The sequence below is a fragment of the Heloderma suspectum genome, chromosome 1 (assembly GCF_057233095.1).
Source record: "Heloderma suspectum isolate Gila_16-S chromosome 1, 16-S_ref, whole genome shotgun sequence".
Classification (NCBI taxonomy): domain Eukaryota; kingdom Metazoa; phylum Chordata; class Lepidosauria; order Squamata; family Helodermatidae; genus Heloderma; species Heloderma suspectum.
In genome coordinates, this window is record NC_139458.1 from 17911989 (window position 1) to 17937055 (window position 25067).

The window sequence follows — 25067 nt, forward strand, 5'->3', positions numbered from 1 at the left end:
GGAATGAGCTCCCTCATGAGGTTCGCCTGGCACCTACATTGTATTCTTTCCAGCACCAGGCAAAGACCTTTTTGGGCATGCTGGGAGTTGTAGGACTTTTTTCTGCCTAAGGGCACAATCCTATGCATGTTTAGACAGGAAAGAAGTCCTACAACGTCCAGCATTCCCCAGCCAGCCATGGCTGGCTGGAGAATGCTGGACGTTGTAGGACTTCTTTCCTGTCTAAACATGCATAGGATTTTGCCCTAAACATGCATAGGATTGCACCGTAAAGCTAGTTGATGGAAGTTCATTTTTGCAGTTAGTACCAAAACAACTTGTAGAACTTGCTTGTATGGGGGGAGGTTAAAGACAATTAAAGCCCGGGGGGGGGGGGAAGCACACGTTACGACGTAACTCCTCCGCCACGGGGTTTTTGAGATCACGAAGTGCGGGCAGCCAGGGTGACGGGGAGATGTGTAATAGAACGGAAGAATGCACTCGGCACTCTCAGCCACCTCAGAATGATCAGTTATGCTCAACGAATGCGGAAACGAAACGGTCTGGTCTTCTCAAGGGGTCAGCTTCACTGACTCTCTCCTCCCTAACAGTGAGCTCCACTCCGAGAAACTGCTGGACAGTTTCTCCGAACCCTGAAGAAATTCAGCGAGATGGTGTCCCGCCCCCCCTTCAGCCCCCATTTCTCTGCCCACACACAGGGTGGAGAATTTTCAGAGGCCATTTGCAGACAGCTATACTGTTGACATTATACACACTATAAATAATAAAAAGAGAGTTGTCGGCTGCTTGGAAGGGAGCCGATGGGACTGGGAAGGGAAACTGTTCCACCTCACCTGCTACCTGGTCTTTTTAACTGGAGATGCCAGAAATGTCATCTAGGGAATGGGCATGAAACGAATGTGGGGTGATTCTCACATTTGAGAATGCGTCCCGGACACAGAGGGGGACCACAGCTGGCCTCTCTGGTGGGTCCACAAATGGCGAAAAGCACACCTGCCTTCCTCAGCCTGAGCCCCCCAGCCCATGTGTGGGACTACAACTCCCAGCAGGTGTTGGATTAGCGCCTGGGAGGCCCCAGGCTGGGGAAGGTGGACCTACGCTCAGATTTTGCATGAAGCCCTGTGGACACACTGGGCGATCGGAAGCATGCTTACTCAGAAGTAAGTCCCACTGGTTTCGGTGGGGCTGACTCCCAAGAAAACGTTCCTAGGATCGCAGGCTGAGCCTCTCGCGTTTGCTCGGGAAGGAAGTCCGTCTGGGTTCCACGGGGCTTGTTCCCAGGTAACTGGCACGCAGGATCGGGCCAGGCTTTGGCAGGCATTTGAAACTTCGCTTGCTCCCCCTCGACAGCCACTTACAGCAGAGGGGCGGGGCTGAGTGCCGTGGCAACTCCGGGCACCAATAGCGAGCCGAGCGTAAAGGCATGAGGCGGAGCGGGGAGCCGGGTGGGACTAAGCGCCATAGCAACCCTCCAGCTAATGGAACATTTGATCGCAGCGGACGGGCTCGCTGTTCCCCGCCACCCAATGGGAAGCGGCGGCAGCAATGGGCGGGGCCCAAGGTCGTTCAGATGCCCCCTCTCCGCCAATGGCAAGGCGGGGAAGGGAGAGGGGGCGGGGCGTTCGTTTCTTTGTGGCGTTTGACAATAAGATGGCGGGGGGGTGGAGGGGAAAGGGGCGGGGTGTCCTGAGCCGTTGGCCCCGCCCCTTTCCTCTCAGGCGCGGAGATCGCTGAGGCGGGAGCGGGCTCGCTCCGGGGCAGGCGGGACCGGCCAGCGGGTAAGCGAGGCGGCGGCGGGCCGCGGCCGGGGCAAGCCTCCGGCCTGGGACTCGGGAGGGGAAGGGACGCGAGGAGGCGGGCGCGGTGGGGCCAGCCGAGGAGGAAGAGCCCGCGCCGGATCGCGGAGCCGCGGCTTCAAAATGGCGGCCGCGGAGGTGGCGGGGTGAATCACCTCCCCTCGCAGATGCACGCCCGCCGTTGCCCGTTCCTGGGCCCCGCAGCCGCCCTGTTGGGGCAGGCCGGGGGGCAGGCCCTCGCCCCTCACCTCCTCCCTCACGCTGTAAGGAGCTCGTTCTCTTCACACGCCGCCCCACACGTCTCCTCATCCCCCCCGTCTCTCGCATCTCCTCATGGGGAATCCCTGCTTATTCTCCCCTCCCTCTGGCCCCTTCCCCAGTAGCCCCTCTTCTTCCTCCACCCCCCCGTAAAATTTGGTTCCTTCTCTTTCCCTCCCCCCCCCCCGCCACATCATCCCCACTTAAATATCTCAGTGGCTCCCAGCTCTGCTCCCCCCACTTTCAAAATATACAACACCCACCCACCCTTATACACACACACACACACTAAGCAACTGTGTCACATTTTATTTACCTCCCCAAATTTCTCTTTTGCCTCCTGGTAGGAAGCCTTGACTTGTTGCATTGCTTCTCGCCGCCCACCTTTGGCCTCTTTTGCAATAGTTTGCTCCTATCTCTTTTTCTCCCCCCCCCCCAATTAAAATCTGGTGGTATTTCTCTTTCCCCAGGCCACATCATCACTGGTATTTTCTTTGCCCCCAACACACACCTCTTTCACACAACCAACCCTGCAACATTTCTTTCAGCGCCCCCCCCCCCCAGTTGATGGATCAAAGTGTCAGAGAAACTGGTCACTTGGGAAGTAGGATTCTCAAATCAACAGATACCACAGGGGAGAGAAGGGAAAATAGTCTTATGGGGAGGTGGATAGATCTGCTTTTGTGGGGTGGTATAAGGTTGGATAAGATGGCCTTATTTAACCCATCTGTTCAGCAAGAGACCAGTAAAAAAGAGGCATATTATTCCTCTGTTATACCTTGAGTGTAACCCCACCTTTTCTTTTGCATCAGTTACACACACTTTCAAGACATCTTGACTATTATTTATTTATTAAATTGCTTAATCGCCCATCTGGCCGGTCACCTGGCCACTCTGGGCAATGTACAGCATATAGTAAAACAGTTTAAAACAATAAAATTCCACATTAAAACATTGTATTTCTAAAAATACCCTAATCCACCCCAAATGCCTGCTTGAACAACCACGTTTTCAATGTGTGGCGGAAGCTCACTGGGCATGGCAGAGTTCCCTAGGGAGGGCATTCCACAGAGTGGGGGCCACCACCGAGAAAGCCCTCATCCTCACTAGCGTAGCTGTCCTGGCTGATGGGACAGAGAGAAAGCCATCCGAGGCTGATCTTGTTGAGCAGCCTGTCTGGTGTTGCTGGAGGTGCTCCTTGAGATAGCTGGGCTGGAACTATATAGGGTTTTAAAGATCAAAACTAACACCTTGAATTTGGCCCAGAAAACAACTGGTAACCAGTGCAACTCCTTCAGCACTAGAGTGATGTGATCTTGCTGGCAGCTGCCTTTAATTAGGTGAGCCGCCACATTCTGCACCAGCTGCAGCTTCCAAACGTAGAGCGCGTTACAGTAGTCTAGACGAGAGGAGACCAGAGCATGTACTACCGATTGGAGCAGATGGTCGCGAAGGTAGAGGCGCAGCTGCCGTATCAGGTGGAGTTGGTACAGCGCTGTCCAGCTCACACCTGAGCCTCCATGGACAGCTGGGAGTCTAAGATGACTCCCAGGCTGCAGACCTGGACTTTCAAGGGTAGCCGTACCCCATTCAGCACCAGGTCAACATCCCCCAGTCTCCTCTTGTCTCCCACCAGAAGTACCTCTGTCTTGTCAGGGTTTAGCTTCAGCTTATTCCTCCCCATTCAGCTTGTTGAGATGGAGTATAAATGTTAATATGACTACCAGTATACATGCCCTCCTTCCTATTATTCACACTACTTTTTTTTATTCTTGTGTTGAACTTGTAAGTTTTTGACACCCATTCTCAAGGGCCAAATATTCTAGTCTTTCCCATAATTAATTGATCATCCCCATATTTGTCCAATATACCTTCTCATCTGTAACTTCCTGCCGTTTGGACCCATCTGTCACTTCCCCACGCATTTTCCACCTTTATCTTGTTCCTTGTGTCCTTCCTATGTATTTAATTCTCTGGTCTCCATTATTGCTTGGCATTCTGATCTTGCATGAATATACAGCATTGTACTATCCCCTTTGCAGAAGTAATTTACAGCACAATCCTAAAAGTGTTTACTCAGAAATCAGTCCTGTAAGTTCAAGGGGACTTACTTCTTGGTGTGTTTAGGATTACAGTCTTAGGCCACAATCCTATGCATGCTTAGACAGGAAAAAAATCCAACAACTCACAGCATGCTCCAGAAAGCTGTGCTGGTTGGATAATCCTAAGAGTTGTAGGATTTTTTTCTGTCTAAACATGCATAGGATTGCGCCTTTAGTATTTTATAATTGCCTGAGCTGGTATCCTTCAGTGATTTGACTTCACAGGACTTATAATAATACTTTGTGTTTGTATAGCTCGTTTCAGTTGTTCAAAGCATTTCACAATGTTACAATAGCTCAATGAAGTTGGCCATTGTTCCAGTAATGCAGGTAAAGGACAGAAGCAGAATAGTTGCTTGCCTAAGGCTGCTGAGGTGAGATCTGAAGTGGGTTTCTTGGCTCAGTTTATTAGCTACTATGGGGCACAGGCTTCCATTAGTCAGATGAATTAAGTTCACAAGGAGACCTGCTGGATAAAATCAGTCTGTCCTGAGTCTAGCATCCTGTTTTGCACAGTGGCCAATCAGATGCTTCCAGGAAGCCCCCAAGCTAGGTATGAAGGCAAAATACCTGCCTTGCTGTTGTCACCTATGTTAGTGGTATTCAGTGGCATACTGGTTGCATTCATATATAACACTAAGTAAGGCTTTAGCACCAGAAGAACTTGCCTAGTTTCCCTCCAGGTTTGCGTACTTTTTCTTCCTTTCTCCTCGAGCACAGCCATGAGGAAATAAAAAAATGTCTGCTTCTATTTCAGATTCATCTGCACCCTAAACTGTGGTTAAATGGTGATTAGTAAAAACAAGCTGTCTTCATAAACTGTGGTTGGCTTATTTCTACTAACCATCGTTAAGACTAACTACAGTATATCCAGGTTTGGGTGACCCAGCAAGCTGCTGTTAATCAAAAACAAGCAAAAACTTCTCAACCCCTCACAGCTGTGCTGGAGGGAGTGCATAAGCTTAGGAGGAAGCTAGGCTCATTCTTGTAATGTAATATCCAAAATAGTCCATAGGCTCGGAGTGTACCATTGATAGGCCTTTTCTCCATGAATTTGCCTAATACACTTCTTAGGGCTCAATCCTATGGCCACTAGACAGCGGCTGGATGGCCATAGGATTATTCAATTTTCTGGAACCGCCTGCCCGCCCCCACTACCTCATAAGTGGCATTGTCCCCAGCTCCGCACTTGTAAGTGCAGCTCAGAGCAGGAGGAAATGGGGTGTTCCCAGGGGAGGGGACCTCGGAAGGGCTGCTGTGACGCTTCCTATGCGTCGTCCATCCACCCTCACTCTAAAGCGCTATGGCTAGACAGCCAAAATCGGCTGTCTAGCTGAAAATGCAGGGCAGGCAGAGCCCAGAGGAGAAGATCCCCTCTGCGCTCCACCCGCCCTGCACTGGATCGGCAGTTGCCTCTGAATTCAGAGGCTGCCGCTTATCCCCATAGGATTGCTCCCTTAATGCCATTTTAAGCCAGTGGCCATGACTGTGTTGTGCAGGCAGGTAGTTCCATAAATTGTGTGTTGTGTGAAGAAGTACTTTCTGTTATTCACTGCTTATCAGTTTCATTGGGTGACCCCAAGGATCTTCATTGGGGTGGGGGAATTCTATCCATTTTCACCAGGCTCGGCATAATTTTTAAGCCTCTCTATGTCTTCCCTGCATAATTTGTTTTGTTTCCTGCTCTAAAAAGCCCTAAATGCATTAACCTTTCCAAACATTGTCCCTGCACTTGAAAGAAGCCTCACCAAGGCTTCCTCCCCATTATATCTTTTGTCTTCTGTTTGTTGTATTGTATGATAAGATTACCCAGGGCTTGAAAAAATTCTAAGCATCCAGTTGTCCTGGCACTCAGAAATTTGATGCTGGCAGCCCTGTGCAGGGTTTGTGCTTAACTTCATGTGGACTCCTAAGAATCCTAAATACTTTTTCCAGCTGTGCCAGCTGTTGCCACGTCATCTTAGTAACTGTATGCTATCCTCCCATGATACATAATCTAGTAATTTCTTAGACTCCTGTGTAATCCCCCAATCCTGCCTTCTAATCTCTCACACACAGGCCAGAGTTGCCTTTATCATCCAGTATGCAAGCTTTGTCCCCCAATTTTTATCACTTGTACACGATTATTACCAACATTCCATCCTATTTGTTTTAACCATTTCAATCCATGCAGTTCATAAAGCCCCGCATACGTTCCCTCACCACAGTGACTTTAAACCACAGCGGGCATTTCTATGGGCCAATTCTTCCGCCCACCCCCTGAACCCAGGAGGGTTCCAGAAGTGCAATTTTGCTTTAAAATAAAGCATGTACTCCTTGTGCATCTTGTTTTAAAGAGGAATCACAGCTTTTTTGCTGCTGTTGCCCTGCCAGATTTGGGCTGCAAATTCAGCCACACAGTTGGGGCTGCAAAAAAAGGCAAGAGGGGCTTTATGCAGGTTATGTGTTGCCCACTCCTACTTTAAACACAAGTCTCCATAACTTTCAGGGGTATATTTTTAATTATTTTATTTCATATTACATTTATGTCCTGCCTTTTTTTCTCTTGCAAGAAACCTAAGGCAGCTTACATGATCATCATGCTCTCCATTTTATCCTCACAGCAACCCTAAGGTAAGTTAGGCTGAGAGGCAGTGATAAGCCCAAAGCCACCCAGTAAGCTTCATGACTGAGTGGAGATTAAAACCCTAGTCCAACACTCGTAACCACTGTACCACGCTGGCTCTTTCATGTATATGAGAGCCAGTGTGGTATAGTGATTAGAGTGTTGGACTGGAACTTGAGAGATCTGTGTTCTAGTCTCCACTTGGCCATGAAGCTCACTGGGTGATGTTGGACCAGTCACTGACTTTGAGCTCTTTACAAGAAGAAAAAAGATGGGATATATATGTATATGCTGATTTAGTCCTTCTAGAGGCCTTAGTTGTCTAGGCCCCTAAGTTCATTTTGCACTTTCTCAGTATGCAGTGATCACAGTTGTGTCCTCCCAACTGTCTTTCACAGTTACATGTAAATGTGTTGACATCTCACCTCAGCCGTTTTAATTTACACTTGTATAGTCGTCTCTTCAGTCAGGCACTTGGTATCCCAAGGCACACACAGTACTATGGGTTTTTTTCATTTAGGTACCATAATACTATCTGCTAGTATTCTTTGGATGACTTGGACCGAGTCCGCAGCAATTATGATTTCTGCAGGAAAACGAAATCATGTATTAGCTTCAATAAAATATTAGTGACTTAGAGAAATGCAGATGAGTAAAAGCACAAGTGTCCTAGCACCTAAAGAAGCAGAATAATTATAAGTTCTTATTGTGCAACCTGCTCATATCCCAGGTTTCAGGGGTTTGTGAGCTACTTTACATGGGCAGTAGTTGAAGGGATTAGCTGGTTGCATCTAGCTGGTAGTTTTCCATTCCTCACTGATGAGGAAGATAACTAGAAATTGTAAAGAGTTCCAACTTATTTCCAGTCCCAGCAGTAAAACTAGCATTTGGGGTAGTTGTCCAATGAAATTCATCAATGGTAGATTCCAGGCAGGCAAGATATACTTCTTCACACAAAAGCTAATTTAATGGAATTCCCTGCCACAAGATATGAGGATGTCCACTGGCGTAGATGCGTTTAAAAATGAATTAAAACAAATTCATGGAGGACAGCTAAAATCTATTAGCCATGGTGACTAAATGGAACTTCCATGATTAAAGGCTATCTCTTTAACACGCAAATCATATGTTCTAACGATAACTTCAAAAAGCACAATATCCTTGATTGACTACAAATTCTTTAAAAAGATTGATGGAAGTTGGTAGTTCCAAAGTGTGATCCTGTGACCCATTGCTGGAATTTGGAGGACTGGACAATAAGTCCCAGCTTTGTTGCAAGGGGTAACTATTGAGTAGCATCTTTAAAGATTTAATATGTTTGAAAGGGAATGGGTATAGCAAGGTTGCTCTGCTGTGCTTAAGTTGTCTGAACTTGCTGCATATCACGATCGTGTTTCACCTACAAAAAGTTCAGGTTGTCCATTTCTGAAGACCTCTATTCCCTTGCATATAAATGCTGCTCCTGTGCGAACTGCTGTTACTTTGCAAGACAAACAAGAGGGAACTGTCAGTTTCCATTCTTAGGGTGCGTTTCAGTTGTCATAATTAAATTGCTGTAATAAGGCTACCAAGCTGTAAGTCCTTTGAAGTCAAACATTTGCATCATAGCTAAGGCTGAGCTACCAACTGGGAAGCTCCTGGCTGGAACTGATCTCTGCCATGAACTCAGTAGATGGCCATAGGCAAGCCACACTCCCCCAGCTTTATCTCTCCCCACCCCGGACACACACAGTCTGCAACATGCAAATAATATTAACCCACCTTACAGGCTGGTTATAAGGATTGCAACAATTTAATGCAGATTTCCCCAACCTGGTGCCCTCCAGATGTTTTGAACTTCATCTACCAGCATTCCTGACCATTGGCCATGCTGGCTGGGACTGATGGGAGTTGAAGTCCAAAAGATCTGGAGGGGACCAGATTGGGGAAGGCTGATTTAATGTATATGAAGTGCTTTGAATGCTTGAAAACATTACATAAACGCTAAGTATGTAGCCGAAGCTAAAGGGGATAGTGAAATCTGCATGTGTTTCAATTCTTAATGTATGCTTTTCGCTTAACTTCACTTTCACTTCACGTTATTTCGTAAGTGGGAGGAGGAGTGTATATGAGAAGGGGTGGTTGCATAGTAAGTGTTTCTATCACATGTGCTAAGAATGTTCTTGCTAAGTTACTGAAAGCACATTTATTTCTTATCTGCTGCTCTCAAGTAGGTGGTGCTAGAACACTTGCTGTATGGAATCTTGTTCTGTAATATGGGGGAAGAGGAAGGACTGCATCATCAAACACAATTATTGGTAAGTAATAATGAATGAATACTAAAGTTTTGTGAGCTAAAGTTAGTTTGGTAAGCATCACTGAAATTAGAAAGTGGGTCAGAGGGTATAGGAGCTTAAGGAAAGGGGGGGGAGTTAGATGTTAAAATGGGTTACTTGTGTTTATGTATCTATGCTGTCATTGGTGTCTTGCTTTTTCTCCCTGCCCTTAGTAATGTCATACAACAACTGGCCCTGAAATTTGAGGTGCTCATAGGTAGGGATGTACGAAAGGTACTTACCTTTCGGGGATTATGCTGATGGTGCGGGGGGAGGAGTTCCGTCCCACCCCCCGGAATCCTCGCCGGGGGGGGCGCTCTGTTCCTCCCCCCCTCCCCCGGAATCCTGGCCAGCCGGCTGTGCTCCGCAGCGATTCTGCGGAGCCGCTGGCCAGCTCTGCCACCAGCTGGACATCGGGCTGCTGGCTAGCAGGGACGCAAATGGCGGCGGCTGTAGCCGCCGCCATTTGCGTCCCTGCAGTCAGCCGTGATAGGCTACGTAAATCTTTACGTAGCCTATCGCGGCTGATTAAAAAAAACAAAAAACGCACGTACGCAAATGGCGGCGTCCATGGGCGCCGCCATTTGTGTTCCTTATTTTGGCACGTCTTAGTCTACGTAAACATTTAAATGTTTACGTAGACTAAGACATGCCAAAATAAGGAACGCAAATGGCAGCGGCCATGGGCACCGCCATTTGCGTATGCGCATTTGTGTGGTTTTTTTTAAGTCAGCCGTGATAGGCTACGTAAAGATTTACGTAGCCTATCATGGTGTTTTTTAAAAATCTAGCCATGATAGGCTACGTAAATCTTTACGTAGCCTATCACGGTTTTTTCGGTTTTTTTTAACCTGGAAATGGCGGCGGTGGCAGCCGGTCAGAAGACCGGCCGCTGCCGCCAGGAAGATCCGCCCCAGGTAAGTCCCGGGGGGGCAGGCCGCTCCACCACCGATTTCGGGGGGCCGAATGCGCTGGCATTCGGCCTCCCCGAGATCCATGGCGGAACTTTCGTACATCCCTAATTATAGGGCACGCAGCTCACTTCTGGATTCTCAGACTTGTCCCAGTTTCTATTCTATATGGTCTATACAGGAGCAAATCTACTATTTTCTGTATTAATGGAAAAGAAGGGAAATTGCCAGTGAGAACAGTGTAAGGGGTATAACAGTAGAATTCCACAGGGATTCGGGGAGCACCTCACTAATTAATTGGAATAGGCACTGGATCCACATGATGACAGAACTCTCCATGTATCCAAATCCTCATTGCCACCAGTAGAACTGTGATGCGAAGTTGACAATGAGAAAAAAGTAGTGATCACCTTTGTCTCAATGGCATAGTTCACTCATAATGGCCAAACCATGATTTGGCTGTTCTTGCTTGAACCTCAGGTTTTTGTGCTCCCGTTCCTTTCTGATTTTGCAGTTGCACCTAAACTGGACAAACTAATTCGTGCACACCATGATCTGCCCGATTCAGATGTAATGGCAAACCTTGGTTTGATCAACCTAGGAAGTCAGGAAGGGAATTGAGCACATGAGCCTGAGGTTTGGGCACGAATAGCAAAGCCATACTTTGGAGGGTTGAGAATTTTGCATTGGAACAGGGCCTGTTCCACTAACATTTATATTTTGAAGCACACATATAAGAGTGCAAATTAACACTCTTGATTAGCCTTTCATTGGCTAGGTTCCCTCACCCCTCTCCAGTGCATACTTTTATATATGTGAAAACATGCCTAACTGATGATGACTGTGAGAATAGTTTTGTAATGACACTGTGATAAGAAGATTCTCCTTGTGGTGGGTCGCTGCCTAGAGCAGCCACCACAGAGAACAAGTGGCCTGAGGCAAGGCCAAACTAGACACTGCCTGGCTTGTGGCAGATTGATTTTATAGCTGGCTATGAAAGAGAAGAGAATCCAGTGTGATGCCTCAGAGCTTAGGTTGTCCCCCCCACCCCCAATCTTTCTCTTCCGGTATTGTTTCTCACCACATCCAAGAAGAAGGATAAAGGGCTTGCACAAGTATTTGTTTCCCAGTGATTGGGGGGGCTATATCATGTACCAATGGTCTTACTCAATATAAGGCATCTTTATATGTTTTTGACATCTTGACTGGATTAAGTTACACAGAAATGGTATGAGCTGTGATCAAGGCTGGTCTCCTTGAGAACTTCTAGGTACGCCCAACATACATATTAAAATATGTGACCTGATCAATAAGAAAGCCATAGTTGAACACCTTTCAACATATGAGAGAATCACTTTACACTGGTGTGATACATTAGTGCCTGCTATCATTCTTAATTTCCCATGATGTTTCACTGAAGAAAAGCAGTTTGGGATATATTCATTTTAAATGAGTTGTTCTCCATTAAAGAGTAGGCCCCATAATAAATACCATTATAATTGAATATTACTGGTGTTGTGTACAATGTGTAATATATATTGATGTGTACTATGAACCGAGGTTGGAAATAATTTCAAATTCCTAGATACCAGCATACTTTTTAGTAGCAATCTGGTGGAGATAAATAACAGGTGCCCTGACAGCTTTTGATATGGATTTCCGCCACAGCCTTCAGTCCCAAGGATCTCCTCCCCCTTTTGTATCACAGCTGCTTTTCCTTGTGTGAACTGAGGCACAGACAAATGATGCTTTAAGCTCCTCCTCCTCCGCCATTCTGAACAGCAACAGAGACTTTGGCAAAGACCTCCCATTATTATGCACCCCAGTCACGTAATACTAATCCAGGATGATATTGGTATAGGTGAATAAACTGAAGCTCAGTCCAGGCAAGATGGAGATATTGATGTTGAGCGGCACAGTCAATCTAGGAACAATGGGTTTTCTGCTCCAGAAGGAGTCATGCTTATCCCTGAAGAAGCAAGTTTTAACACTTGAGGAGGCTTCTAGATTTGGCTCTCCATCTAGATACTGAGGTGGCATCTGGCCAGGACTCCCCTTTGCCGGCTTTGGTCTGCCAACTGTGGTGTTGCAGAGGAAAGAATTATCTAACCACTGATGTATTCCTTTGGCCACAACTTAAGGTGCTGATTCTTGCCTGCAGTAACCCTAAATAGCTGAGGTGCAAGGTACCTCGGGGAGCATTTTGCTTCTCTCCCAGGCAGTGGGAGAAAAGACATGAGACCCTGTTCTGATGGCCATGACATTCTGAATTTAAGCAGGCAGCTATAAGGAACAAAACTTTCTCAGTGGTGGAACCCATTCTCTGAAATGCTTTCCATATTTTATTTATTTAAGGCACAGTCCTGTGCATGTTTAGACAGAAAAAAGGTCCTATATCTCCTAGCATTCCCCAGCCAGCACTGCATAGGATTGTGTCCTTATTTACTGTACTTTTAATCCACCCAATGATCAAAGTTCTCTGGGTGCTCTACAATACTTTAAAAACATACAGTACAAGTATTAAAACAAAAAATAAAAACAGCACAGAATAAAACCAGCAGCAAAGAATAAATCCACGATAACATAATGAAGCCAGCAATAGAGTAGTAAAAGCAGTTTCTAAAATGTCAGGGAGAATAAAAAGGTCTTAACCTGGTGTCAAAAAGACCATAATGTAGGTGCCAGTTGACACTGTCTGGGGAGAGCGTTCCACAAACAGGGTGCTACCACCAAAAGATTCTCTCTCTTGTAGCCCCTTGTCTCATGTGGCAGGGGCACCTGGAGGAGGACCTCAGATGATCTTATTGTCTGGGTATGTAAATATGGGAAGAGACAGTCCTTCAAGTAAGCTGGCCTAAGCTGTTTAGGGCTTTTAAGGTTAAAACCAGCACTTTGAATTGGGCTCAGAAACAGATTGGCAGCCGGTGCAGATGGAAAAGTAGTGGCATAATATGATCACACCGGCCAGTCCCAGTTAGCAGTCTGGCCACCCCATTTTGAACTAAAGTTGACAGACTGTTGTCAAAGGCAGCCCCACATATAACTCATTGCAGTAATCTAAATGGGAGGTTACCAGGGCATGGAAAACTGTTGCAAGGCTATCTCTGTCCGGGTAGGGTTGTAGTTGGTATATCAGCCTAAGCTGATAAAAGGCACTCTGAGCCAACAAAGCCACCTGTGCCTCTACAAACAATATTGGATCTAAGAGAACCCCGAAACTATGAACATGTTCCTTTAGGGGAAGTGCAACTCCCGGCAGAACAGGTTGAATGCACTTCACTGGATAGACAAACTACCCATAACAGGTATCTCCATCCGGTCTGGATTGAGTCACAGCTTATTGGCCCTCATCCAGTGCATTAACCTACCCAAGCACTGATTCAGAATATCAACTGCCTCGCTTGTATTAGATGAAAGAGAGAGAGAGAGCGCTCAATGTCATCTGCATAATGATAACAACTCAGTTCAGATCCCCAGATAACTTCTCCCAGCTGTTTCATGTAGATGCTGAAAGGCATGGAGGCATAGGAGCCTCCATAGGGAAGCTCATGAGGTTCCTTGTGGTTTTTAGGCATCTGTTGGAAAACTTTGTCATTGTGGGTTACAAAGAGTACCATCTGGCATGTTGATCCTTTCTAGGGATCCACAAATTATGGCTTAGTAGCCAAAAATATTTCTACTACCCAACAAGAATATAGTACAACTGTTTCTGAACACATGCAGAGTGCTTTTCCCTTTCCACCCAGCAACTGGCAACTTGTCCCTCTAAAGGAATTAAGGAAAAGGACTAATAGCACAGATGGCATTATTCTCCATAACCCTGAGTCCCCTACAAATTTCTCTCTGAAAATTGAACATTGACTCTGCTTCCTTGGCAAGCCACAGCACAGCACCGCAAACATCTGTTTTCAAAACCTGGGTTTAAAAGGCTAAGAGGCAGTCTTTCTCTCTCTCCTAAAGAAATCCATGCCATAATTTTTTTCCTTCCCTGCAGCAGCTCTCCTTCACAATCCAGTCCTTTTTGTTGTTGTTTCTTAATCAGCCTCCAGAGTACAAAACATGATAGAGTAAAAGGGAGCTTTGGAATTGCCCGTTTGGTCAGAGAAATTACAAAGCAAACCTTCAGGGTACAATCCTACGGCTGCTAGTCAGCGGCTAGATGGCCATAGTACACCCTGAGAACCAACCTTTGCTCCCTCCCACGCTGCCTTATAGGCAGCGCGGAATGGCTCCACACTTGGAAGAGGAGCGCGGAGCAGTGAAAAGGGATGTTACTGGGGGAGTGCTGGGGTGGGGAGGTTGGAAATCTGGTACGATACATCCAACATGGCTTCCCACACTCCAACTTCCCGCAGCTTGACAGCCAAAATCAGCTGTCTAGCCACAAATGCAGGGCAGCCGAAGCGAGGAGGGGATGATCTCCGCGCTTCTTTTGCCCTGCATTGGATAGGCGGCCGCCTATCATGGTAGGATTGTTCCCTTTATTAAAACCAGCCCTTCTATTAGAAGCAGCACAGGAGCTTTTTAAGGTATTTGGAAGGAGTATCTTCTCAGGATGAGGGGTAGGGGCTAGGTTTTCAAAGGTCTTTTAGCTGTTTTGAGTTCCAGGAGGAGGCGAACAAAAGAGACTGTGTGGGGAAAGCAGTTTTGCATATAGAGGAGAGGAAAAACTGAGCAGCACCAGAAAGAAACTGAAAATTGTGTGGCCACCCTCCCCACCCCCCCAATCAGATCTGCAGTATTCCCAGGGAGGGGAAAAGAAACCGTTGCAGATGCCATTCAGAAATAGAGAACAGACTCTTTCCCAAAAATCTACTCCAGGTTTTTCTGTCAGCCTAATTTAGCTGCTGTACTGCAGCTTCCTTCCCTGATCATTCTTGCTTGCCAAAATCAAAGACTTTCTCACCCTTGGCCTGTTGGTGAGTGGGCTTGTTAAAGTCTGGTTCTTTCTATAATCTAAAAATGGAGCACAGAATCAGCTTGTGTTTGCTACCCTCTAATGCAGCACATTTGACTGGTGCCATGATGTCTGAATGCACCTTGTATTAAATAATTCAGAACACTTATTCACAAGTCCCAGGGCAATTGCCTTGGTATGGAGCGGCTGTGCTGAAGCTACCCGATTAAGATGGTAGCTATGCTGTACTGATTAAGTGTTAGGTGTGTTCAAACATCACATTTGAAAATGACCTAAGTCAAGCTTTTTTTTAATAGGCATCTGTGAAATTACTAGTTTGTGAAAAGCTGGTTTGTTTTAATTTCTAGTGCCTCTAATATTACTTGCTTGTGGCAAATTCTGAGTCCCATTTCCAAAGCAAAGACTAAAAGAATGACCTATTAGTCTCAGTTATGTAATCAAGTTGCTTTGATTTAAAATGCAAATGCCTCTTAGAAGACAGTCCATGAATTCGTTTTCTAATGTCATCTTACTCTGTTTTCAAACAGGACACAATGTTTGTGCGTGGATTGAAGAGGAAATGTATTGATGGAGAGGAAGATATTGAAGGAACTTTAGCTGGCTTTAAAGCTATCCCTTCATACAACCTTCAGCGCCAGTCATTGCTAGACATGTCTTTGGTTAAACTTCAACTCTGCCACATGCTTGTTGAACCTAATCTGTATCGTTCAGTGCTTATAGCCAATACAGTACGGCAGATTCAAGAGGAAATGACCCAGGATGGAACTTGGCAGATGATAAATGCACAGAGTATGGGACCAACCTCTCTGGACCGTCTGGTGTCAACAGATATCCTCTGTCGTTCTTCCAAGGAGCAAGCTGAAGAAAAGCTTGTTCAAGGTTATAGTGGCTTCTCAAAAGACTTTGAGGACACACAGTCACAAGAGAGTGCAGAAATTTTAAGACCTGCTCCACTACAAGCTCCCAGAAACCTGCAGGGTAACATGTGGGAGATGGAGAGCTCTCCAGAAAATAGAGGAAACTTCCATAAGTCATTAGATCAAATATTTGAAACCTTAGAAACAAAAACTCCCGACTCTGTGGAAGATCTCTTTTCAGAAGTTGACAGTTCCTATTACAATCTTGATACAGTATTAACGGGAATGATGGGCGGTACAAAGTTGGGACACTGTGATGTACTTGAAACATTTCCTCAAGCAACTGCTAATTCTAACTCTAACTGTAAATCTGACCTTAATGAGCTTGACCATTTTGTGGAGATTCTGGTTGAATCTTGAGACAAAGGGTGAAGGAGACATCCTTTGAAGAAGCCAGATCTTGAGTAATAAAACTTCCAAATAGCTTGACCTCTCAAAGCTGCACATGAATCTCCCCCCCCCCCAAGCACTTCAATTTGCAAAGTTGTGTTAATGTATAAAATTAACCTGCAATTTGTAGTGTTTGAACTGTAAGTACATATTTTCAATGGCCACAATTCAGCGTGGTATTCTAGGTATACCTATGAATTACCATGAGCTCAGCAGGTCTTCCTTTTTTTTCCCTTTAACATCACCAGACCCTGACGCCATGCCACAAACTGCTTTGGAAACCCCCTGGTGTTTCAGTAGTGGCTTGGCATGTGAAAAGACCCCTGAGTGCATAGGTTTAATCACACCTATGTATTTTGCCCATACATTGTCCCCTTCTCCTTGGGGCTCAACACCTAGAAAAAGAAAAGATTGCTTTGCTAATCCCTTCTAGCATTAAGGGATATAAAATGGTGTAGCAGGATTCCTCCTCCTTTGACCATCTTGTTTCCCCCTGCAAGGTGCAAGTGCTAAATAGACTCCAGTCCTCAACGTAGAAGGGCTGGCTATAAAGTCCTCAGCTTAAGTCAAAACCCATACTAAGCTGAGGCCTTTTCAGCAACCCCTGGCATTTGCTCCTGTTTTTATCAGTTGACTTTTGTGGGACTACCGTTGAAGTAATGGTTTGAGGACTGAAGGCTTGGTTTGCTGTCTCCTTAATTGCAAGTAAATACTTCACTGATGTCTCTACATTTATTTACCAAACAAGCTCTTAAAGAGCCTTAAAGCAGTGGTTCCCATTATCCTAGCTAGCTTTTTCTGTCATTCTTATTTTCTGTTTTTTAAAGATAGTTATAGTTTTAAAAAAGTGTTTATCAGTGTTCAGAATCTTTCAGCTATTTTCTGAAGATATATTTTTGCTACAAATCTTCCACCAACTGCTTATTTAGTACCTGGAAATATTTGCAGTTGTATTTTTTTAATCACTTTGAAAAAGGGATTTTTTTTTTCTTACCGCCTCCCTTATGTAGCTCAGTAAAAGTGTGTAAATATATAACGTTAAGGTAGGAGCAGTTGTCAGCATTCAGTCTTGGAGTACTATGTTGAGAGTAGGGTTACTCTTGATATGTGAACCTCAGAGGAGAAGCTCTCGTCAGGCTACAGGAGGTCTTGATGCATTTACACTTCAGTTCAAGCCATGTTTTTGTTACCTTCAAACATAAATTATGTGGGTTTTATTTATAAGTATTTATATGTATATGTCATCAAGTGATTTATTTGGCTGAAGTCTACCATCCCACTTAATTCTGTGATTGGGGGTGGGGGGAGCACCCCTACCTTGCACTAATTACAAGACTGTTACAGAGGCCTTTCAAGAGTGTTCTCCAAACTTAAATTGCTCCACTCACACCAATGTGTGAATGTGTGGTCAGTTGAATCATTAACAGCAGGTTAGTATTCAAGAAAAACATGGTCTTAATTCCTAAAAGCAGTTTCTGGTGAGAAGGTGCATTGTATGTGATAACACTTGCAATAAAATTGCCCAATATTTGCCTTGGTAAACTGGTGATACAGAAAACATAACTGCATGGTAGGAAAAGAGCTATGAATACTCTTGACAAAAGTTCATGCTCTCGCCTAACTGCTATCGGGTATTTCTGCCAACTGACAAGCAATTTTAGCTATTTTGCATCAGTCTGCATTGATCAGAATTGGAAGTGTTGCTTTAAAAAACTCATTCTGACTTCTCCCGTTTTGATACTGTACTGACATCTCAAAACATTGGACGCCTTATCTCCGGGCAGAGGGTCATAGATGCTGCAGTGTATCTTTGTGTGAAGGGAGTTCACATAGCCCCTTGAAGGCAGTAAGGATGTGCACCATGCACAACCAGAACAACTCTTCGAAGCATAAAAATCCTTGTCTTGTGTATGTATAGCTAAATGTCTTTGTCTTAGTTTAGGTTGCAGCCTGAAACAACTTTGCATAACTAGCCCCTCCTGATGTTAATGGGGCTGCTTACAAGGAAGTGGTTTCATGAGTGTGGCCTTAATAATTTAAGTGCTTTTGAAGCAGCTGATTTGAAAACAGCATTGTATGTTTTCCAGTCTCGGCAGGTAGAGATTCCTATTTCTGTAACTCAGTTTTGTGCCAGACCATGCAGTTTGTAAGGGGACCTTTCTAATGCGTTTGAAAGTGATTGTCTTTTTATATTAAAGTTGAATATGAAGTGACAACTCTACTCTTAGTAGATTCTTCATTTCAGTTCTGATAAGTTCTGTGCAGACTGCTATCTTGTTAGAGCTAGACCCATGAAAACTTTTCATGGGTACTAGTTGAATGAAAGGTTATCTGAAATTGGAAAATTAATCACCACTTGCTGCAAGTAATCAACCCTTATTAGGGTACAAATGTTGTAACTCCTTACTTATTACAAAGACAAACAGGACTTAGGGAAAATCCAGCGGAATATTAAAGTGGGATATGTTAATTACATGACCTGATGCTGGCTCTTGAAATGTGCTTAACATCTGTCTTCCAGATAGAAAACCTAAGGCTATAATTCTAAGCATGCTCACCGGTATATGTCCCTTTGAATTTATTCATAATATTTCTGAGTGATTCTGTTTAGGATTGGGCTGTACGTGTCTAATTTGGCATGACACTTAGATTTGCTGTCCTTCTGCACTGTGCATTACTGTCTTGGCATGCAGTATTGCTGCCCTGTGGTTAGTTCCAATGTGTTATGATAATTTGAGCACCTTCTGCTCAGTAATTTACATGTCCACCACCACCCATGAAAATCTGAAATAGTGTGTGTTTCCTGTAGAAGCTTACCTTGGCTATTTGTTAAGACATTTTTCAAATTCAAGTAGGGACAGAAAAATGTTGGGTTGAATATTTCGTACCATGATGTGGAAGACTTGCTCTAGAGTAGGTCTGCACAATCTGAAGTTGCAGGCCATATGCTGCATGCCAGCCTTGCATTATGATCCACTGGGGGCTTAAGTTATTTCAGTCCTAGGCAGGCCTCACACAACCCAACAACTACATTCCTGATGGCAACTGGGCTGATGGGGGTTGAAGTCCAAAACAGCTGGAGGTCACTAAGTTGGGGAAGGCATGATACAAAGCATGAGGAGTCTCCTAAATGAATTCAGTTACTCCTAAATAGACCACAGGAGCAGGTTGGCATAAGTACCATACGTTCCAAACAATGTTTTCTAGAATAGGAGTTGGAGCTGATAAATCCCAAATGGATCAAACTGGCTAGCCCACTTTAATAGGTCCCAGGGCATGATTGGAAGGCATGCGAGGCAGCCACCTTGCTGAAGTTAAGCAGGTCTGGATCTGGTAAGTGCTTGGAGGGGGAACCACTTGGGAACCACATGTAGCCACCTTGAGTTCCACAATGGAAGGAAGGTGGGATATAAATAAGTTTGAAAACTTATTTTCCAGTCATTGCAGATAGCCCAACATGCACGTCTGCCTCTCCCTTATCCTTTCACTTCACGACTTTGGCTCTTATATGAATTCTCTTGGTATATGCAGCACAGCTTTCCCCAAGCCGGTTCCCTCCAGATGTGTTGAACTATACCTCCAGTCAGCCCAGTCAACATGGCCAGTGGTCTGGGTTGGGATGGCTGATGCAGGGGAATAAGGTTGGGGGGTCCACATTAGTGCATCATCTTACACAGAATTCTTGTTAAAGTGACAACGTCCAGAGGGGTAACCAATACCATGTTTGTTGTAGCAAAAACCTGATCATGCATCTGATGCAGTGAACTCAGTCCATGAAAACTTATTTAGTCTTTATAGTGCTGCAAGACTATATTAAACATGAAATATTTGTTCTTACTGATTTGAAAAGATGGTCAAAGCCACTTGAATTGACTGTGAAAGCGGTACATCTGTGTGTTCTGAAAACCAACAATTCCAGGGTATCACAGTGTCTTGATAATAGCTAATGATGTTCTTGGATAGTAGGAAATGCCTTACGTGGCCAGATCACCTGATGGAAATCTTGGCCATCTACGAAGGGTTTTTTGCCTGCACACATATACTAGTCTGCAATATGAACCCTTTTAAAACAGCAGTTAAAAGCATCCTTTCAACAACCCAGTGTGAAGAGAGAACAGTTCAGCTTCTACTAACAAATGCATTTTGATTGGTTCTTAAATAGGGTAGTCAAGTTAAAGATGACCGCATCCTTTCTTTATGCCCTCTGTTCCTTCTCATTTGAAGTGATGTGCCTCCTTAATTGGGGTTGCCTGTGGGTTTGACGGAAAAGCCTTGTAATCAGAGCTGCAATGTTTAGTCAAATTACCTGATTAAAAAACTTTAATCGATTTTTTAAAAGGCACCCTTGATTATTTGGACTGCAGATTTTTAAGCATTTTAGAGTGCAATCCTATGGCTGCTAGTCAGCGGCTAGACAGCCATAGGATAGGTTGGTTTCTGGGAACTGACCTCCACCCCCTCCATGAACCCTGCACTCCATGTTTGGAAAGGGAGCACGGAGCAGCAAAAACGGGGCATTCCTGGGGGCGTGCTGGGGTGGGACAGTCGGAAATGCCGGTACAACACATCCCGTGTGTCTGGCTGCTGCTTCCCGCACTCGAGGTCCCACAGCTAGATAGCCAAAATCAGCTATCTAGCCACAAAAGCCAGGCAGCGGGAGCGAGGAGGAGATCCGCTCCTCACCACTCCTCCCGCCCTGCACTGGATAGGTGGTGGCCCCCAGGCTCAGAGGCGACCGTTGACCCAGATACGATTGCTCCCTCTGCTATTTTAATAAAGTACTTACCAACAAAAGTATAGGGCAGCTACAAGTTCCATTTTTTGAGGGTGGGCATGCCTCTTCTAAAATGGTGTCCTGCTATGACATGTTTGTGCCTCTGCTAAAAAAAAAAGTATGCTGGGGGAGGGAGGGGGGAGACAACCATTTGTTTGCAAATTATAAAAATGTAATCTTTTGATTTTAGAACTCACGACTTCTCGATTTGGGTGACAGCTTTGATACTTCTAGCTGTCTCTTAAGCTCCTGTGCGGTATAAAACTGCTACTGCATTGCAGAGAGAAAAAGTCAAAACGGGAAGCTTTTGTCTAAGTTCACGCCAGTATCCTTCTATAAAGATTCATGTAGCAGATGGGCGGGGGTGGGGACCAGGGAGGAAGAAGACCAGCTCAAGAATCATTCCAGTGGTGCCATGTTCTCTCCGATGCAGTCTAAGCAGTATGCCCCACTCCCAAAGCGTTTATTAATGCTTCTTGAAGTGGCCCTTCTGTTCTTTGACCCTAGCAGTGAGGCCAGAGCACAGCCTAGACCTGTCGCAGTATGGCATTGGGCTGGTGAGAGCCTAAAACACAACCATTGTCTTGGCTACTACTCCTGTATTTTGGTAGTGTTTCATGCCTGCTTCTGCTCTAATGTCTCATGCTCCTTCACTTAGCTTGTTTATTTTTTCAGAGTGAGGGGTCAAAACGTCTGTATGCATACCTTACAGCTGCTATTGTGAATGTAGCAAAAATTGTTACCAAGTGTTAGATTAGGTCAGTAGGTATGGATTTTTTTGCTGGGCGGCGGGTGCTTACCTATACTGAGTTTGCTAGTGATCCAAGGGTTAGTTGATGCTGATACCTGTCTGTTTGTTTACAATATTTGTATACTGCTCCATATCTAAAACAGATTTAGGAGCGGTGAACATAAAAGGTAAAATAATAAAAGGATAGCAAGATTAAAACTATGCTTTTAAAAATGGAGTGTCAATAAAACCGTAGCTGGTCAGTTACGGAATGCCTCCTGGAACAGTGCTGTTTCCAGGTGGTGCTGGAAACAACACAGTGTTGGTGCCTGCCTGATCTCCAGGGAGAGGGAATTCCAAAGAAAGGGGGCCACCACACTGAAGGCTCTTCTCCTCTTCTGGACCCCAGTCAGGCCATAGGTCCATGTGGAACCACCAGGTGCATGCCCTCTGATGACCTCAGACCATGTTGCCCCAAAGGTCTGCTGTGGGGTGTTGGGTTCCCCTTAAATAATTTTCCAAGTTATACAAGAGCCTCTTGAATTCTGCCCCAGGTACTGTTCTGTAATGCAGGGGTGTTGAACCTCTTTCAGCCTGAGGGCTGAATTCCATTCCAGAGAAACTCCGAGGCGGGGGGGGGGCAGGCACCTTCCAGCGGTGAGCAGGGCCAAAGACAAAAGGGGTAGAGCCAAGAATACCAGCATGTATAATACCGTAAAGCTTTCACTGCCAGTAATTAAGCCTTAGGAGAGGCATCCAACCGTTTAGAACGGGGAAAATGCACAAAAGTTGGGAAACCATCAAATGATTGGTGGGCTGGGGGAAGTGGGTGGCGCCATCTGGGAAATCCGGGAAGGCCACATTGAAACTCAAGTGTGAGGCTGTGCACCCGTTTTGATAGATAGCACCAAACTAAGGGGTTTGTGTTTATTGGTACAGGTGAGCCTGGTCCAGCTGAAGTTACATGAAGGCTCACTGAATTCAGTGGGAGAGTTAAGCATGTCAATAAATTGCTCCTACTGAAATCAATAGGTCTGAAAATTGCTTATTTTATTTTATGTATTTATTACATTTATATCCCACCTTCCTTCCTTCAAGGAACTCAAGGTGGCTACATGTGGTTTCCAGATGGTCTCCCCTCCAAGCACTGACCAGACCCAAACCTGCTTAGCAATGTGACTGCCTCATGTGCCTTCAAACTATGCCCTGGGAGCTCAATAAAGGCTGGGTTGGGAACATAGGAATCTGCCTTATACTACCATGTCATGCTTTCTCCTTCTATTCCAGTATTATTATCTATTCTGACAGGCATTGACTTACTATAATCTCAGGCAGGTTTTTCCCGTTTCTACCTGCCTGAGATCCTTCTAACCAGAGGGGCCACTGATTGAATTTGAGACCTAATACATGGAAAGCATGTGCTCTACCACTGAGCTATGGATCCTCCTGTGGGTTATTATTTTGCAGGGTTGTGCAAATAATTGTTATTGATATTTATATCCCACCTGTCTTCCTGCATTGGACCATTCCAAGAACATAAGAAGAGCCATGCTGGATCAGACTGAGGGTCCATCTAGTCCAGCATTCTGTTCACACAGTGGCCAACCAGCTATTGACCAGGAACTCACAAACAGCACATGAATACAACAGGATCCTCCTGCCCATATTCCCCAGCAACTGGTGTACATAGGCATACTGCCTCTGATACCGGAAGTAGCATAGAGCCATCAGGACTAGTAGCTATTTTTAGCCTTCTCCTCCATGAATTTGACTAACACCCTTTTAAAGTCATCCAAATTGGTGGCCATCACTACATCTTGTAGAAGTGAATTCCATAGTTTAACTCTGTGCTGTGTGAAGGAGTACTTCCTTTTATCTGTCCTGAATCTCCCACCAATCAGCTTCATGGGATGACCCCACTGGGTTCTAGTATTCTGAGAGAGGGAGAAAAATGTTTCCCTATTCACATTCCGCACACCATACATAATTTTGTACACCTATACCATGTCCCCCCTTACTCGCCTTTTTTTTAAGCAAGACAATCCCAGCTGTTGTAACCTTTCCTCACAGGGGAGTTGCTCCAGCCCCTTCGTCATTTTAGTTGCCCTTTTCTGCACTTTTTCCAAGTCTACAATATCCTTTTTTAGGTGTCACGACCAGAACTGTACACAGTATTCTAAGTGTGGTCGCACCATAGCGTTGCATAACGGGAGTATGGTCTTGGCCGTTTTATTTTCAATTCCTTTCCTAATTATCCCTAACATGGAATTTGCCTTTCTCCCAGTTTGGAGAGAATCATAGAATAGTAGGGCTGGAAGGGGCCTACAAGACCATCGAGTCCAACCCCCTGCTCAATGCAGGAATCCAAGTCAGAGCATCCCTGACAGATGGCTGTCCAGCCTCGTCTTGAATGCATCCAGCATGGAAGAGCCCACCACCTCCCTAGGTCATTGCTTCCATTGTCGTATGGCTCTAACACTCACGAAGTTTCTCCTGATGTTCAGCTGGAATCTGGCTTCCTGTCACTTGAGCCCATTATTCTGTGTCCTGCACTCTGGGATGATTGAGAAGAGATCCTGGCCTTCCTCTCTGTGACAACCTTTCAAGGACTTGAAGAGTGCTATCCTATCTCCCCTCAGTCTTCTTTTCTCAAGGCTAAACATGCCCAGTTCTCTCAGTCTCTCCTCATAGGGCTAAGTTTCCAGTCCCCTGATCATCTTTGTTGCCCTCCTCTGAACCCTCTCCAGCTTGTCTGCATCCTCCTTAAAGTGTGGTGCCCAGAACTGGACACAGTACTCCAGATGAGGCCTAACCAGTGCTGACTAGAGGGGAACTAGTACTTCCCGGGATTTGGATGTTATGCTTCTATTAATGCAGCCCAAAATAGCATTGGCCTTTTTTGCAGCCACATCACATTGTTGGCTCATATTCAGCTTGTGATCAACAACAATTCCAAGATCCTTCTCGCTTGTAGTGTTGTTCAGCCACGTATCCCCCATCTTGTAACTGTGCATTTGGTTTCTTTTTCCTAGGTGCAGAACTTGGCATTTATCCCTATTAAATGTCATTCTGTTGTTTTCTGCCCAGCGCTCCAGTCTATCAAGATCACTTTGAATTTGTTTCTGTCTTCCAAAGTAGTAGCTATCCTGCCCAATTTTGTGTCATCTGAAAATCTGATCAGCATTCCCTGCACCTCCTCCTCCAAGTCATTAATACAAATGTTGAAGAGCACTGGGCCCAGGACTGAACCCTCTGGTACCCCACTTATTACCTCTCCCCAGTTGGAGAAGGTCCCATGGATAAGCACTCTTTGAGTCCGATTCTGTAGCCAACTGTGGATCCACCTGATCA

The 25067-nt window shown here is 45.3% G+C and overlaps 1 protein-coding gene across 4 annotated transcripts; it reads left to right on the forward strand.

Annotated features, from left to right (window-relative positions):
- The first annotated feature begins 1716 nt into the window (after positions 1-1716).
- Positions 1717-18457, forward strand: CDCA4 (cell division cycle associated 4). Of its 4 annotated transcripts, none has more exons than XM_084837310.1 (4): positions 1717-1778; positions 6709-6769; positions 8972-9058; positions 15433-18457. In XM_084837310.1, exons 3-4 carry the CDS (start codon positions 9017-9019, stop codon positions 16180-16182), a joined length of 792 nt encoding a protein of 263 aa, XP_084693436.1. In that variant the 5' UTR covers positions 1717-1778; positions 6709-6769; positions 8972-9016; the 3' UTR covers positions 16183-18457. The 4 variants fall into 4 exon arrangements, with proteins under 4 accessions (XP_084693436.1, XP_084693426.1, XP_084693417.1 ...); XM_084837300.1 differs by having other exon boundaries at positions 8975-9058; XM_084837291.1 differs by lacking the exon at positions 6709-6769.
- Positions 18458-25067: the final 6610 nt, after the last annotated feature.

Excerpts from the sequence above, each read along its gene's own strand:
- CDCA4 (XM_084837310.1), top strand. The coding sequence starts at position 9,017 with ATGGGGGAAGAGGAAGGACTGCATCATCAAACACAATTATTG. Across the intron at positions 9,059-15,432 it reads ATCATCAAACACAATTATTG|GACACAATGTTTGTGCGTGG; the intron begins GTAAGTAATAAT and ends GTTTTCAAACAG.